Raw genomic sequence first — 18176 nt, 5'->3', positions numbered from 1 at the left:
TTTTGAATGCCAACGAATGAGCGTGAATGCAATACCCAGCTGTCCTGTTTTAAAAGCTTCCTCTCTTGCACACACCGGCACATCCGGTAGCCGTCACTCATGGTACGCACCGTTATAATGAGCTGTGGTATTTAAATGCGCTCGCTAATGGAGCGGACTTTCGCTTCCACGGCATTAGTGATGAATCACCATTAGCCGACTCTTCCGTGTGGCGCTCATACAAGGTGCGCCGTCATGCTCCGCAGCTCCTGCCGGTAATAGTGGGCTCAATTATTCCGCAGAGTGGACCTGCCGGCCGCAAGGTCGCTATTTGTTGAATATTAAACACTCTTAGCCCCTGGCGATCCTCGAGCCTTTTTGTGCAAAACTCGTGATCTCTGTGAGAAAGCAGCAAAAAAAACACCATGCTCTGGCTGATTTGTTGTTATGTTGTAAAGCGTTGTTGTTGAAATAATGTCGGATAACCCCGCAGCCGACTGTAGAATCATTAATGTTGACTCTGAATGCTTCCGTTAAAAAGCAGCTTGGGTTGTTCTATGAGGAAATACAACCAATGAAACGTTTTGTCTGATGCATCTTGGATTTAAGGTATAAGTACGCCTTGAAAGGGACATTCACTGGGTCTGTTCTTGGTATGCCAAACTAAAAACTTTCCCTGGGGTAAACTTTAAATACTTAAATATTTGTCAGGAATACTTCAAATTAATGCCAACCCACAATTATGCATGTTAATCACTAATTCTGAGGTAAACTACCAATCATTTTTAAGAGAAAAGGCCCAGGTGTCCTTTAATGGAACAGACTCAAGTTTCTATTACTAATGAGTGTTCCATTGCCTTTTGTGCTGAAAGAGAATGGAGTTTTCTGAGGTTTTCACCCCAATTAAGCAGCTGAAAAGGCTTTTGAAAGGAGCGTTGAGGGATAATTAATTCTTATAATCGATGACTTCCCCGAGGCCACCTGTACTGGGACAGAACAATTATAGCGTGACGACAGCATTGTCTACAAACCGAAAAAGAGCTTACAATTAAGAATGACTAAACCGCTGGGACTGTACGATCACACATTTTAAATGCGAGATAAGGAGACCTGTCCTGTCAAAATCACTCACTTATATTGCCCCCCACGTGGGATTTGATTTAAAGGCAAATTCACAGCAGACCAGACTTAGCAGACGCAGTCACCGTGGACACCTGGGGGCGTGTTCCTCTTAGCATCTTAAGAAAGGTCATATGATTGACGTAAAAAAACATGGCTTCCAATAAGCAGTTGGCCAATAGGGTGAGCTACAGGTACATTTGTGCAATTTTGTCTGTGCAGTAGTCTGACTTTACACTGAATAGGCGCTCCATTTGTTACTTTGCATTGGTACCATCTTAAGCAGAGAGCTGATGGAAATGAGTTGGCAGATAAGAATACATATTCTCATCTTTGCAGGATTAAACCGCTTTCATTGCTTCACTTCAAAGTCTTTTCACAGGGAAGCCCTGTGAGGGAAGGAATAAGTGTAGCCACTTTCAGATCGAGGGAGTGAGTGAGTGAGAGAGTGCGAGTGAAAAATAGCTATAAATAGAGAGAGAGAGAGAGAGAGAGAGAGAGAGAAATAGGGAGAGGGAGAGATTACCATTGCCTCTGGATCCACACATGATGGTCACCTGTTCAAGTAATTGGCAGCTGAGGGACCCAATTCTTGCACTGCAGCCAAAAATAATTTAATACTTAAAGTATACTTAATAATACTTAACACTTAAAGACTTCCTGGGGTGCAAGGTGAGAGCACAGGCAGCACTTGAGATGAGGAAAGTTTCATGTCTCCTTGAAGAGACCTTTCTATCTTTCTCATGAGGTAAGGCTGTCTCCCTGTATTAAAGGTTAGGATGTTTAATTTGGCACCAGAAGGTTTTAGATTTCAATCCCAGATAGGGCCGAGGTACATACTGTCATGGCATTCAAATACAGAGTAACTATTATTACAGTACATTATCATCACTACTGAGCATGCGTTGAATACCAAACACAGTTCTGAGATCAAAGGTGCAGATAGGTACTTTGTTCAAGTCATAACTACAACACAATATCCCTACCAGTAGGACTGTACCTTTCCAAACAGAGGTGCCACATACCCTGTAGTAAAGCTTCGCCATGTAGGACTACACCCTCAGGGGAAGGAAAGGTCAAGCTTGGGACAGGGGTGCTGAGGTGCAGTCCGGAGAGGCGTGTATTCAGTCTGTGACAGGAAGTGAGCAGTGACCATTACAGGAAGCACACTCCACCGGACATTGGCTATGATGGACAGAGGTAAGCAGGATGTGTGGCTGGGCGGGGGGGGGGGGGGGGGGGGGGGGGCAGTAACAGCAGTAATAAGGACATCCAATGGCATCCAATCAGGACATCCAGCTGGACCTTTGGACAGCACCAGCACAGCCGCTGGTGAGCATGTGTGCCACCACACCACACCTTACAAATAAAGCACTCCTTGACCAGGGTTTGGAGTTTGGGTCTTTTGAGCAGTTTGAGCCCTGTCTGGGCGCACTTGGCTTTGAGCTGTTTTTGTGCCGGCTTCCTCGGCGCATTAGCGATTTGTTTTTTTCCAGCGCTGTGAAAGCCGGGCCCCACGGAGGAGTTTGCCGAATCCTCCAGCCCTTTCTTATCAGCGCGGGTAAATCCATCCCTGCCAAATGCTTGGCGTGGGCGTGGAGCACAGCCAGACAATTTTGCCCCGGTGTGAATACGTTATTAACTTTGGGCAACATCTTGCTGCTTTTTTTTTTAATCACCAGGAGCCCGTTTTAAACAAACCTGCAGGAAAATGAATTGGAGCTCTCCTTCTCTTTCTCCCTCTCTTTCTCTCTCTCTTCCCCCATCTGTCGTGGTTCTGCCCTCACCTTCTCTCTCTGACCCTCCCTCCTTCTCTCACTCTCTCTTCATCTCTCTGTCACTCTCTCCTTCACTCTCCCACCGTTCCTCTCCCATTCACTCCCCCATTTCTCCCAAATCTCTTCTCCATCTATTCTCTCCTCCCCCTCTTTCCCTCTCTTCATCTCTCCCTCTCTTTCCCTCCCTCCCTCTCTTTCTTTCTCTGATGAGTAAACAGTAGTGGACGCCAGCTGATACAGCCCTCGGGAGACGAAATACATGCTCCAGATTAAAATATGTCTAAATATAAACATAAATAATAAGCACTACACTGAACAGGAAAACAGCAAATGTGAACGCACGGAGGGGAAAGCGCGTTAACGTGTGTCAGTATCTTTCAGTATCTTCCAGACTGTTCCTGCTCCTCTGGGACCTCAGTGTTTCGGGCATATCTCTTACTGGATCGCAGAAAGCTGGAGACAGAGCGTTCCACACCATTATTAAGGGTCGATGGATCACACACTATCACATGACAGGGGAGCGGAGCGGCACGCTCTTCTCCTTCCATTAAAATGCTTTTATGTTTTATTTATGTTAACACAATAACGTACATAGATATGGAAAAAAGTGTGTGCAAGCTGTTCTATGAAACTGGAGATAAGTGGTTCATTATTCCCGGCTAAAAAAAAAAAAGAGGAAAAAAATCATCTCCCCGTCACCTCATTAAATTGATGGACCTTGAGAACTTCCTGTTAAAGCAGGCCTGAGGAATGTCCCGTGGGTTTTGCGCAGTCTTCCTCTCGGAGACCGCAGATCGGCTAACTATTAATTATCACAGAGCCTGCTTCCTAATGCATGCAGAGGTACGACAGAGATGGCCCCGGCTTTGAGCGGCGGAGAAATTCTCATGAATTCTCATTATGATTCAGTTAAAGCGCTCGTTTCTTTATCTTTCCTTGCATAAACATAAAATACATCATAAAAGCAACAGCTGCCTCCCACATCACTCCCCAACCCCACTTTTATCTATTACCCTATTATGATGAATTATTGTTATTTACTACATTTTTCATTTTATCTATTTGTATAAGGTTGTTATTTTGCCAAGGCAGATCAGGGTAAGTACCTTGATGAAGGGTACAAGGTCAGAACATGCATTCAGAGCCACAAAGCCTCTGACTTCAAGCACAGCTCCATAATCACGATGACACACTACCAAAACACGTTTCTTTAACCATAGCAACACACTGATGAAACATTTTTCTTTTACTACGACCACAGGCTGTTGAAACATGTTTCTTTAAGACATTTGTTCAAGATGACAGTCCTTCTCTGCAGTGGAAGTAAAACCACTCCATCCATTCCTTGTTCTTTGAAACAGCACTTAAACACACACACACACACACACACACACACACACACACACACACACAAACACACAGCCAACATTCTCATATGATACGATATTATATCCATCTAATTTTCCACTCTGAACAGACACAGATCAATCATCTCCAATGGCAACCCTTTCAAAAACTGAGGCCACATGCAGGCTCGCTTGCATCGATGAACACAGGAGTAGCAACTCATCAGATAGGAGACACAACAAACACGAGAGCTCTTCACTCCCATTGCTCAGTAAACGATGACAGCGGCTGGTAAGGATTTTCAAATGCAGGGAAAACTTTCCTGTCTCTTATTTAGCCATGCTTAGTCTGCATCTCAGAAGATATGCATTCATTTTTAATGCACACTCGTTCCAACATTTTGTTTGTATTTTCTGTATTTTGAGTTTTTACACTCCGTGCAGGTAGGACCACATTGCTCAGTGTAATAAAAACTCCCACAATCCCCCTGGGCCACGGCCAGGTCCAAGGCCACCACGATGCCACCACATGTTCCACAGCTTGATGAAATCTAGCCATGTTCCTGATCTCTAGCCTTTTCAAAACCAATACCCATGATAGTCACCGGCTCCCAGATCTCACAGTGTCAAATGTTAATTTATGCCTTTGAAGGAACACTACTGTCACACAGAGAGAAGCCCAAAGAGACGGAGTGGGTCCAGGCCAGACCGGGGCACGGGTGACACTGCTGACTTCAGACGCGGTCTGGCAGCACTGCGGAGGATCAAAGATTCGCTCCGATTCTGACCTGACGGCATGGAAGAACAGACACTACAACTGCTGAAAGAATGTTCCGATTCTGTCCTGAAAATATGCAGGAGAGGTTACAATGGCTTTTTTAAAATGCAGTGGGAGTGTTCTGAGTTTAAGCTGTTACCAGAGAGAAAGAAGAGCGAATGCATTCTATCACTGCAGTATGAGGGTTCTGACTACAACCTGCGGTGAAGAGTAAGGTAATCCCTTCAAAACCTCAGAGAGAGCATTTCAACTCAGAACTGTCAAGAAAGGGTCAAATTCAACAACCAATCGGTCACAGCGTGGTTCTGAGCATGCTGAGGTGCCTCCAATATGACCTCCACCCACACAAAAGAGGAAGATCCAATGAGGGGCAAAGAGGAAGATGCACCACTGCAAGAAAGGGGTGTGTAGTTTCCGGCAGTGTGCACACACAGCTTGTTAAATGCATAAATAAACAGCTTCCACATGGATGTCCCCTCCCGCTTTGTCCATGTAATATTTATTCTCAACCATCCTACTCCCTAAACAACCTTTACCATTTAAATACTTAATGCACGTATTCAGAAAAACCAGGTTAACAAAGAAAGTCCGCCTTTTTTTTCTGACTGAAATTACAGTATTTCCACTCATTGGTCTTTGCCAGCTTTCTCACTGTGCTTTAGAAGCACATCGATTGCTGAATGAATCACAGCTGAATCACCGCAGATCGATGGTCCTCTTCCGGCGAAGTGGTCGAGTCCCTCTTGCTTCACAGATGCAGTGCAGGGGATTGTGGGATTCGCAAGCTGTGTGAAGGGGCCCGTTAATGGAGTTAAGTCCGCGGCCCCCATTTCCAGGCCTCCGTAACATCCTACTTGGTGTGCTCACATCTGACAGTTTTGCACAGGAGATGGGAACATGCTAAGAGATGAAAATGCTCAGCGCTAATGAAATATTCAAGTTGGAAACCGGAAACAGCCTCTCACAACTGCAGTTCACAGAAGCATCCTTTATGTGACAGATCACACGTGTCAGATCATTATTCCTGAAGCAAAACACATTAACCCAGACATACGCACATTCATCCTCACACGCAGGCATCCACTTGCGCACACAAACACTCGAGCAGGTACAAATGTTCATTTGCTGCCTGCCTGCTACCAGCAATGCAAGGCTGCAGCCTATGAAAGCTACAGCACATAGCACAGCAGGTACACAGAAGCTATGTGAGCCACAGTATACAGTACACACACGCTAAGCCTAATAAGGCTGTGCTCTCTAGGTGAATGAATAACAATGAGAAAAGTGGCTCAGTCATTAAGGCACTTGCCCTAAGTGCAGGCTGAGCTCTACACTCCAGTCCTATTTTGCTGACTGTTACCAGGAGCCCTCAGGGTTTTGCCGTGCCAGGAGGAGCTGCGCATATCAGCAGGGTCTCCTTTGGCGCCCACCTCACGGAGCTGCGCTGTGTGACTCTGCCTGCACGACAGCGTATCGGAGGACTGCCTTCGTCTCGCTTCAGCGCCCCTGTACAAGTGCAGAGGCTGCCGCAGCGAGACGAGCTTAATGTGCAATTTCTGATGCCAAAATAGGGCTGTGTACAGGGAAAAAGCATAAAATAATAATAATAACGAGAATGACACACCCAACATGCGCACAGTCACGGTCCTACATGGCGTGACTGCTCCAGGCCATGCATCTACCAGCACTCAGCACACTATAGAGCATACATCCGGACCAGGTAATTGGCTCCCTCAGTCCATAACCTGGGCCAATCAGGGCCTGGGAAACATGCTAATTGACGTAAAATGACTATTTAAACGGGCTACGATGCGTCCTCGTCCCCGCCTCCCTCCATATGTCTCACATTAGGGATTCCTGCACAGGGCTCACACGGCCCCTTGATGCCCTGCCACGCTTTGATAAATCCTGCCTGCCTTCCTGATTAATCACAGATTTCCCCCGAGGAGTGAGACACCGGCGAGTACGGCCTGCCTGCTGCGGCTTGTAAAGAGCCAAGCTTATGCCTCTGCCACCAAGAAGGGGAGCATAAAATTATACAAAAAATTTTAAAAAATAAAAATGATAAAGCCACATCTAAACCGGGTATGAATTTGGATCACTCTTCTGGATAATAAAAGTTTTTTTTTCTTTTTTTTTTTCTGAAGCTTTCTGAAGATGAAACTTTTAAACTACATTCCCTGAATAAATAACGCATCAGGCAGTCACTACAGGGAAAGCAGCTTAATTTAAACAGATTGAAAATAGGAAAAAGATGGTAATGTTATAATCTTCATAAAGGCTTTCCTCACCGTCTGGTAGATAAGTCTGGAGGGGCCCGCATATATGCACATATTAAAAAAATAGCCAATTACCGGCCGTTTGTCAACTGCCAGCGTGCATAGACTTAAAGTACATAGCCAGTTTTGTTCAGCACTCTGCGTGGTTCACACAAGGCAATAGAATCTAATTTAAAAAGCAGTTTAGAGGGAAAACACCCCAATACAGAATATGAACTGCAAGAGTCTACAATGTAAATGATGAGAAAGAGATGGGGGGTAAAACTGCCCTCTCCTGCTCCTTTACCATCTGTAACACAGGCCTTTTCATAGAAAAACACATTTACAAGCTGTTCTTACACTGTTGCACACACTAGTGAAAATTTAAAACCCTACTAAAACAGATGGTGCAGTGGTTTGAGCACTGGGTGGTGGGCCTGAATCTTGGACTGGACACTGTTGTGTCAATGAGCAAGAGGCTTGAGTCCAGATGTTCTTATAAAAACCCAGCCATATAAACTGATTAAAAGTCGTACAGCTCTGACCGTTAGGATAATGAAGGAAGGAAGGAGTCCATAATGATTCACTGGGATGCAGCATAGACACACCTGTGTTATATGAGACCTACGCCAGTAGTTCACATCCATTCTCTGATGGTTTGTAAGCTCCCAAAATGGCCATGGTGCTGTAGCACTGTGTTAAAACACTCCCCGCTTGCATTACCTGGTTCTTGAATATCATGACATATCCCACAGGCAAACCTCACTCCTCACTCCACAGTTAATTCTGGCAGCAAAACCTGGCCAACAAAAAAATTGCATTGCAATCTTCTGAATGGTTTATTACTAATTCCAATAATAATACGACAAGTAATAACGATCACCATCATATTAATTGCTTCATCAGGCAGCCTGATCTAGGAAAGACCTTCTGAGTCTGTATTTTTGAATAATATTCATTTCTACAGTCAGACAATTTATTGCCATTCATTTAGCCATCAGGACCCCCCTTATGTCAGGCTATTTGTTCTCCCTGCTTGACGTGGACAGCATAACTGCTTACTCACTGCAGATAAATAATGAGCTGACAGTGGAGAACTCCCGTGGTAACTCAGTTTGCAGCTGCCAATCTGTGAGTTTATGTGAGGTCACCTCAGTCACCAGCCGCGGAACATTAAAATGTGAACTAAATGGCTGGGTGTTGATCAGGCGTGGGTGGTATTGATCGGGTATCGAGCTGGCATTGTTCTGCCCGCACCTGCGACTCGGAGTCCAACACACGTGTGTGGAAAGAGCGGGTGACGTTAGAGAGAAGCGGCGGCGATTGTGTGCTGTGTAACGCAGAAGGACTCAGGGAGCATTTCCTTGGTGATTAGCGCTTAGCCACAGAGAGCCACGTCTCTGGCGGTGCGCCTCAAACCCCAGAGCAAATTCAAACAGCCTCCCAGTAACGTCGATCTGGTTTTGATAAGTCTCCAAGTGCCAAGATGGAGGGCTTCTCTGGGCATTCGGGGGGAGGCACGTGGGTGGCTCTGTGGGTCTTGGCTTTGCAGCGGATATACAGAGTGTGTAATCAGGACTCTTTTCCTCTCTCCACTTTCAGTATTGTATATTAATGAGCTGTGGCTCTGCAGAGGTTCACCCATTCAACAGAGCGGGCGTCCATTTACAACACTCCACCAGAAGGGGAAGGAAAAACAGGGGACACCAACCCGCAGACTTTCGGCTAACAAGCCTGGTTTGGGAGCTTGGGCCGCCGCTGGTTTTAAAATCGCCCACTTTGTTGGTGTCAAGCACCCCGGCGCAGCCGAGCTGCCCGCTTCATTTAACCGGGAGCGCGAGGGAGTGGGGAAGGAAGCGACCTTAAATAACTTCATGCCGTTCCCAGGGATGAAGTCCGACAGGGACCGTGTGTCACGCGGCCGCGATGTAATCGCCACGTCGACGGAGCAGTGATTCCAGCTGGGAGCTGGGGCCCGGCTAATCAGCGGCAGTGAAGCCGCCATCCGTCATGCTGTTGGCCCACGTGTCGGCCGGCGTCTGACTCATTACGGAGAGGAAAGACAATCTCTGCGCCTTTATCTGTCTCTCCGCGTCTCGTCCTCTCTCCCGGACTGGAACGGATCTCTGCGCCCGGCTTGCAGTGCTGGCAGGTAGGAAATCTCCATTGGTTGTGTCTGTAATCGCCAATCCAGCCTGAGCTTGCTCGAGGAGGAGGGGGCCGCTTACTCTCTGCGGTGCTGCTGACTGGGCCTGGAACTCGACCCATGACGGTTCACCAGCTGGGTTTAAATCAAAATATTTCATTACATTACATTGCTGGCATTTGGCAGACACTCTTATCCAGAGTGACTTACATAGGTTACAGTTTTTATATTAACCATTTATACAGCTGGATATTTACTGAGGTAATTCTGGGTTAAGTATCTCGGCCAAGGGTATAGCAGCAGTGCTCCAGAGGGGAATCAAACCAGCAACCTTTTGGTTACAAGTCCTGCTCCTTACCTCCATGCTACACTTCTGCCAGCCATAATCAACCAGAATCAAAAATCTGGTTATAATAGTGTGTACAGTTTGAGAGAGTGACAGGGGGCAGTTGCACTTCAAAAAACACTTTTGGTGGTGAGTGGAATTAGCTCCTGGATGATGATGGGCAGTAATGTAGACTAATGACACTGGACTCTAGCACTTAGTTATTAGCAGAAGACTGGGAAACTCTCGTTTCCAGCCCCTGGTGCTAATAGCAGTTGTTTGGTGTGTCAGAGGGATATTAGTTCAACAGTGAAGTCAAGCTTTTTCACTGTGTAACCTGCAATTAAACGGGTGGGATAAGGGCTTTTCACTAATCTGGATCCAAATTTAGTGTAATTTACACTGCTTTTTGAGAAGAAAGATTTTGTGACTTATCTGCAGATATTTGCAAATTCACATTTAGTTTTATCGTACAGTTTGCCAGATAGAAACATTCACCAAGGATTACACCACAGGCCATCGAACATCAAAAGTTCAATGTTAACACGAAGACGTCAGTTGTTTCTGGGAAAAAGGCTTGATAATTCATTCATTTTTGTCTGTCGGTAATATATTCATCTTATATAAGCTTCAATAATATAAATTCACACATAAATGACGTATAGTGCTTTGCCTGCTCTCACAAAATCTCCAACTTCCAACTTTAAGAAAATGTCATGTGGGTTCATGTATTAGATAATTTGAACTCATACTATTGGAATTAATTATTTTAATGTCATCTGATGCTTCCTATACGCATTGTTGTTCATGCAGCCTGATGGTACACAATGTTTGTACCTGTGCAGGTTCTGCTTTGAAAATCTCTCTGGATAGGAGCGTCAGCCAAATGGATGAACTAGTATAAGTATAAATTGACCCCGTTCCAGATACTATAACTTCCTTGTTCTTAATTACACTCTTTTTGTTCTTCCTTTCTCCAGCGCAGGCAGTGAGGGGAATTTCTCAGTTTAATTTGACTGTATGTTCACCCCAGCGTTTTTTTTTTTTCCCAGCATCCTTTAATCTCACCTTCATTAATATTGTAGAGCAGCGGCACGCGTTCCCAGGTCCGAAATCTCGGCTGCGAGGCCTTCATAACGTAACTTTTGAATTCCTTTCCCGCACAACTAATAAGCTTTGGCTTTGAAATTTTCTTTAACCCTGACTCTGCTGACCCCGTTTTTAAAGATGCTTTCCCAGGCGCCTGAAGCAAAACTGAAGGCAGCGAGGCGGAACTGCGCAGTTGGAGAAGAAGCCTGGTGCTGTGAGTTGATTAATACCTCCCTGCTATTCGGCGTGGATGTTAAAACCTTTTGAGGGTCAGATGGGATGACGTGGCCACTCTACTGTGTTGGTCTGCACAGTGCCGGGAGGGTTGGAGGGTGTCGCCCGGCTGACTGGGTCAATCTATGGAGTTGCTTTGCGCTGGCCTGTCATTTTGTGCTTGATGTGCTCACCCCAAAGGCTCCCAGGTCTGAATCCGGAGTGAGAAGCTACTGTTGCATGCTACTGAACAAGGAACTCGATCCGAAGCGCTGTTGTGAAATACAAAAAAAGAAACTTTGATTATGTCGTAAGCAAAAATATATATATGTATATAATCAGAGAACTCAAAGATCAAAGAAGATTTGCGAAGAACTTAAATCAAGGAGGTGAGGTGGAAAAGAGACGCTGATGTGCTGCTTCTTTTCATCACTGCTGCGGCGTGAGTGTGAGCTCCTGCCGCACGCAGGAAATGAGGCGTCCGCCGCGGTGGAAACCCGGGGACTCTGTCCGTTCATCTTACTGCCAGACATGCGCCGCACATAAAGAGCACGTTGACATATGGGCGTGCGGAGATGCGAGGACTCATTAATTCCCTCCGTACGTGAGAGGCAAAGAACAGCGGAGCGCGAGGTAAAAGTGTTTGGGGGTTTTGTCCTCGGCTCTGAGACCGGTGACAGGGGGTAGCATTGTACGCTCAGTAACATAAAAGCAGGAGCTTGACCTTGAACCGCACAAGTACCCTGTTGCAGCTTTTAATCTTTTCATGTCTTCTGTTCTCCATATGCTCTCTGGCAGGATGTTAACACCATTCATAAATAACCCTGATCTCAGCCCCACAGAGCAAGGGCTTTCTCCACTAAAACACCAGGTCTGTATTCAGTGCACTCCTCCGGCGCCAAAGGCATAATCTTGTGGCACATCTGTAAACCTTTCCAAGTGTAATGACAGGCCCACTGTGCAATACTTTGAAGTAGATAATTGCATTACATTACTTACATTATATACAAAATGTAAATGACAATGACAATGACAATAACGTAATGTAATTACAGCAACGACAGAAGCAGGCAAGGGGTTCCAGGCCCAGATGTGTAATTATGACTCATAAGGGGGGATTTCAGTAAACCCATGACAGAAACAAAGAGGGGATCCTTCATCCTGTATCCAGGACTCCCCATAATGCAGACATGTTGTTTTTGACACTTCTTAAAGTGTCCAAAAGTATACGCAGAGCACATGCAGGGGTTTGCCAAAATAACCTGTGCCAAAATATCCTGACAGGAGGTCACGGGTTCAAATCCCTCGAGCAGGTTACTTAACCTGATTTTCTACACCGAATTCGATGGTGTATAAAAGGATAATATGTGAAGGTAAGCAGTGTAATCTCCCTACATAAGAGCATATGCTAAGCTAATGAACAGCGGTGAGAATGTAGGCTTGGGATGAAGCAGCTGCAGAGTGCGGCAGGAAAGCACGCTCTGCATAACGCCCACTCCCGCATGCACTGCCACGGGAGGTGCTGCCCTGCATTGCGCTGGGCCGGGTGACGGCTGTCATTTTCGTCCCCGTCACTTCCAGAGTGTCCCTACGGAGAAGCGCTCACAAAGCTCACAGCAGCAGAGGTATGTGTCGCCCACACAAACATGCACACACACACACACACACACGCACACACACACACACACACGCACACATACACTCACGCACACATGCACACAGACACACATGCACGCACACACACACACACACACACGCACATACACTCACGCACATATACGCACGCACACATGCACACAGACACACACACACACACACACACACACACGCACACATACACTCACGCACACATGCACACAGACACACATGCACACACACACACACACACACACACACACACACACGCACACATACACTCACGCACACATGCACACAGACACACATGCACACAGATACACATGCACGCACACACACACACACATACACTCACGCACATATACGCACACACACATGCACACAGACACACATGCACACAGATACACATGCACGCACACACACACACAAACACACACACACACACACACACACACACACATTAAGAATCGGTGACCTGCAGTGACCTGTATGTGCTACCTTTGGGCCTGCTGGTGGCAGCTCCAGCTGCTTCTGCCCGGTCCTCTCGGAGAGCCCAGGCTCAGCCGCCTAACCGGATCATCCGTCACGGGGATGAAAAAGGCACCTGCCACAACACTCCGTTCCGCACCGAGCCCAGGAAGAGGAGGAGGCGGGGGAGGGGGACAGACATACAGAGGAGCAACCAACCATTCTCAACTTCAAACAGAAAATAAAACTTCAGCAAAGTTCCCCCTGCTAACGGAATGGGATTGCAGGCCTTTCGGAATTATTGTTCACAGACAGGTTAACCTGACATAGTTGAGGTGTAATAAATTCTGCACTCCACGAATGGAAAGTTCCAGAAAATTCCGAATTCCAAATCCCAGGAAGATGAGGACACTGCCTTTCCGATCCACAATGCCTTGGCCTACCGATGAGGTCAGCCACTTTGCGTCCTCTGAAATAAGAACCAAGACCCACCTGGTCTGACAGACGAACCATTTACACAGCAAATAATGATGATAATTTTCCTCCTTATTCAACCCACAGGGTTTTACACGCTCCAGTAGCTAGTTAATAGATTTGTTAGGATAGCATCCAGAAGGAGATCCATGCTTTGACATGACTTTCTGTTCCAGATGTGAGCCACTGATTAAGTGCTTTGCGAATGGCAGCCCAGCAATCTGCCCAGCTTTAATCTGGACAGAAAGTGTCAGGACATAAAGAGCCTCTAGGAGGCGCTGTGGCGATGTGAGTGACATCACAGCAGCAGCAAACAGGAATCATTAAAACAGCCCAGGTCCAGCCCAGCCCAAAGTGGCCGCGTACGGAGGGCACATAACAGACGGCGAGCACCCAGCTCTGCCTGCAAATGAGGAGGCGCAGAACACCCTCTCAGGCCGGTAAAGGGGAATGAGGGGTGTTGTAAGACCTCATTAATGAGTTTAGGGCCAAACAGATGGAGCCCGGCCCCCGAGCCGGGGACGTGAAACAATAAAACGGTCCAAACGACCGGGCCAACGTGACAGTCGAAACGGACGCGCGCCTGTCCCTCCCTGCCGCTCGCGGGACGGGCAGAGAAAGCGCCCCACCTCACCGCCGTGACTCCTCTCACTCCTGTCATATTTACATTACATTACTGCCATTTAGCAGACACTCTTACCCAGAGTGACTTACATAGGTTACAGTTTTACATTTTATCCATTTATACAGCTGGATATTTACTAAGGCAACTCTGGGTTAAGTACCTTGGCCAAGGGTACAATGCCAGTGCCCTAGCAGGGAATCGAACTGGCAACCTCTCCTTACAAGCCCTGCTCGTTACCTCTATGCCACACTGCCGCACATTTCCATAAACTGCCGTCACTCGCAAACCTGCCCTGACAAACTACAGCGCTGACACCAATAAACCAGCCCTAGGAACAACAGTGTCACTGAAGACAGCGGCTACCGCTGCGCTTTCAGCTTAAACATTCTGCCGCTCACCTATCAGGTAGAGCAATTTTGCAACAGCGTTCAACAGAGCTGTTATTTCTTGTGTACTCAGGCATATAATGAACTTGTAACCATTTGCTGTTTCGGAAACGCTTCAAGTGCTGCAGATAGGGGGTTGAAGAAGACTTGAATCAGCTGAATTATTTAAATTTTCCAGGCAGTCAGTAAAAGCTCCGCTTGGGTGAGAGCGGAGCGGCGGCTGAGGGACCGGCTTTGCAACCAGAGGGTTGTGAGATTGATTCCCAGGCAGTGCACTGCCGTTGAACTCTGGAGCGCGGCAGTTAACCCAGACCGCCTGGGTAAATACCGAGCCGTATAAAGGCATAATGCATGAGCTGTGAAAGCCGCCGTGTGCAGGCCCACCTCCTCGGCAGATAAATAATGCAGGGTGAGAAAGCTGGGCATAACGTGAGCTTCGTCCGCATGGCCTCCGCTCACGAGAGTGGAAAAACAAAAGCCCGGGCCTCTTGCCTCTTCACATTTACATGTGACGCGATGTTAAATTAGTGGCTAATTGGATGGGTTCTCAAGCCTTTTGTTGCCGTGCTTTTTATCCGCCTTTATGCTGCCAGGCCTGAAGCTGAGGCCGGCCCCCAGGGGGGATTCTCACAGCAAAAACCTCTCCTATCTGTCTTCATTGCTGACAAGCCGTAGAGACCGCGGTCACAGTCCAGCTAGCTCTCAGCCTACTACACCTCCTGCTGGTTCTGTCTCTCTGCTCTTTTCACATTCCCCCCCGTCTCTCTTTCACTCTCACTCTCGTTCTCGCTCTCTCTCTCTCACTCTTTCTCCCTCTCTTCCAGCCTCATTCCTCTCCTGTATGCCTGCATGTCTCTGTCTTCCCCAACATCCTCTCTCTCCCTTTATCTAACCTCTCCCTCTCTCTTAATCTTTCTGTCCTCCATTCTCTCTCTCTCTCACCTACTCAAGCTTATTCCTCTGTCTGTCCCTCTCTCTCTCTCTCTCCCCACCTCTCTCTCTCTCCCCCCCCTCTCTCTCTCTCTCTCTCTCTCTCTCGTTGCAGCGTTGTCCTCCTGTGTTGCTATGCTAAACAGTTCACGGGCTCCTCTGGCAGAGACAGACACTCCATCCCCTCGGGTTGCTGGGGGCATCACACGTCTTCGCACAAGGGGAGGGATGTTTAACATGATACTGATTATAAACCGCATGTATAATGAGCCCAGGGGTACAGTATAGCCCCTCGTTAATCTCTCCAGCACATACATGTAACAGCTTGTGAATTTTAACTCTGCAATTACATCGTAATTAATTCAGCCGCCGCATGTCTGTGTGCTGTAATCACCAGGAACTGCATTAATCCAATCACGTAGTGCTGGGATTGATTATGAGGTCTGGGGGCGGGGGACTGATTATGATGTGCTCTTTAAAAAGCAGCTGTGGGTGTGCTGGAGACAAGATGGTGCACTGAATCGCCATTATGATACCTGTCATTACTGTGACTCCTGCCATTAGCGCATCTCTGTTTTCACTGGCGCACACACACACACACACACGCACGCACACATGCACACATATGCAGGCACACACAAACACATATACATGTACATATACAGACATGCACACACACACACAGGCACGCATATACACACACAAACACATAAACACACACACACACACACACACACACACACACACACACCCTTCAGCAGCGCTTAATTGATAATACTCTGGAGTAATTGTGAACCGCCCACTCTCTCCTTTGAATTGCATATTGACGTAATTCTGAGGACGCCCTGGGAGGAAGCGCACATTAATAAGAGTTAATTGTGAGCACTCTCACTGTGCGAGTTATCAGGACAGGGCCTGCAAAAGCTGTGACGCTTCAGCAGAAGCACGAGGAGAGAGCCCCACTCAGGATTCCAGTCTCATGTTCCACTGTACCCCCCACACCCCCGCTGACAGCTCTGCTCACCAGCCCTCGGGGCATTCTCTACTGAACAAACAACGAACTCTGAACTTCGCCTCTCTCAAAACACCAACCCGTGGCTGACCTCTGTTGACTCCCACTGTAGTGTCAAAGCAAGGCAGTCCACTAACTGCACATCAGACAGATCCTCCTAAGCACATGCCCACCAATACGAGGCCTGGTAACTAGTGCACGGCAAATTCGTCCAATCAGGGGAAAGCAGGAGTAAGCCACAACCTGTGTGTAAGATACAGTGCTGCGTTATCTACGGATTTCAGGGTGACACATTGTCAAAGTGACAAAACACTGTCAAAGCTGATCAGCGATGCAAACAGACTGAGGTACTATCAAAAGACCCTACGAGGGAGGAAAAGCCAGAGAAAATGTTTCATTGGAAATACCAAGCGCTTACAATCGCCATTGGCCTGGTGTGCATCCAACAAAACACTGCTCCCTGGGATCAGTGACAAATGCGTACTGACTTTTTCCAGAAAACTGAAATCAGTTTCAAGTTCCAAGTGGACACACACACACACACACACACACACACACACACAGAACAAATGTGAGGTAAAATTCTGATCGATTTTCAGAGAACGCCTGAACGCTCCAGCTGGCGAATTTACCGGTATACAGAAACCCAGAGCAGTGCCATCAGAACATCATTCAGAGACCAGCGCCATCAGAGCATCATTCAGAGACCAGAGAATCATTCAGAGATGGAGCCAGCCAATGAAACGGCACACGGCCTCAGCCTCCTCCATTGGCGGGATGACGTACCGGTCTCCCGGGAGATCTGGATGAAGGCCTCCACCCCGCTCTCGCCGTAGTTGCCCTCGGAGGCCAGCGTGGAGACGTAGTTCCAGCCCATCGCCGTGACGATGTCCAGCATGGCCTGGGCCTGGTAGGAGTCCGGCGGCACCACGCGGGAGAAGAAGTCGTAGCGGCTGTTGTCGCTCAGCTCCGGCGCCGTGGAGGCGTAGCTGATCTGAGGTATCTGCAGGGACAGGAGGCGGGGAACAGCTGTAACTCAACAGCCAAGGAGTCAGGCGCAGACAGGGCCTAGGGAACAGAGTCTGTAAGATAGTGTGGAAGGACTTAGAGAATAGGACCTGTAAACTAGTGCAGCAGGCCTTAGGGAACAGGATCTGTAACATAGTGTGGAAGAGCTGAGGGAACAGGATCTGAAATCTAGTGTGGTAGGGCTGAGGGAACAGGATCAGTCACTAGAGGGCTGCAGGTTAAAATCTCAGGGCAAACACAGTTACTCTGATTTCCTGGCCAAATAATAAATGCTGAAGCTGGAAAAAAGTGCAGCAGGTCAGGATTAATAATACTAAAACTGTCCCACACTTATTCAGGTAATTCATATAGCACAGCTTACATGAGCATCTAGTTATCATTCTCATTAAAATGTGTCTAAAAAAACAGCAAGTTACTCACACAGGCTTACTACTTATTCCCTCAGTCAGTAGAAACACTTGCACAAATTAGACTGCCATTAAAATTTTTGATATCAAAATGAAGCCAGGTTACACCAAGCAATTTGGGCAACATTACCTTGCATAAACTGGGCAAGCACTATTCCAAAGCAAACAAATTCTTCTGT

At 47.2% G+C, this 18176-nt stretch overlaps 1 protein-coding gene across 1 annotated transcript in view; it reads right to left on the bottom strand.

The window, feature by feature from the left end:
- The window catches only part of LOC118771945 (metabotropic glutamate receptor 8-like), a 118762-nt gene that overhangs the window by 57352 nt on the left and 43234 nt on the right, over positions 1-18176 (bottom strand). The window contains exon 3 of the mRNA XM_036520131.1: positions 17348-17564. Within this exon, the coding sequence (XP_036376024.1) occupies positions 17348-17564 (217 nt within the window). The remainder of the gene's footprint in view (positions 1-17347; positions 17565-18176) is intronic.

The sequence above is a fragment of the Megalops cyprinoides genome, chromosome 25 (genome assembly GCF_013368585.1).
Source record: "Megalops cyprinoides isolate fMegCyp1 chromosome 25, fMegCyp1.pri, whole genome shotgun sequence".
In the NCBI taxonomy this organism is placed as follows: domain Eukaryota; kingdom Metazoa; phylum Chordata; class Actinopteri; order Elopiformes; family Megalopidae; genus Megalops; species Megalops cyprinoides.
Note: the sequence above shows the minus strand (reverse complement) of the source record. Positions and strands in the feature narration are given on the sequence as shown.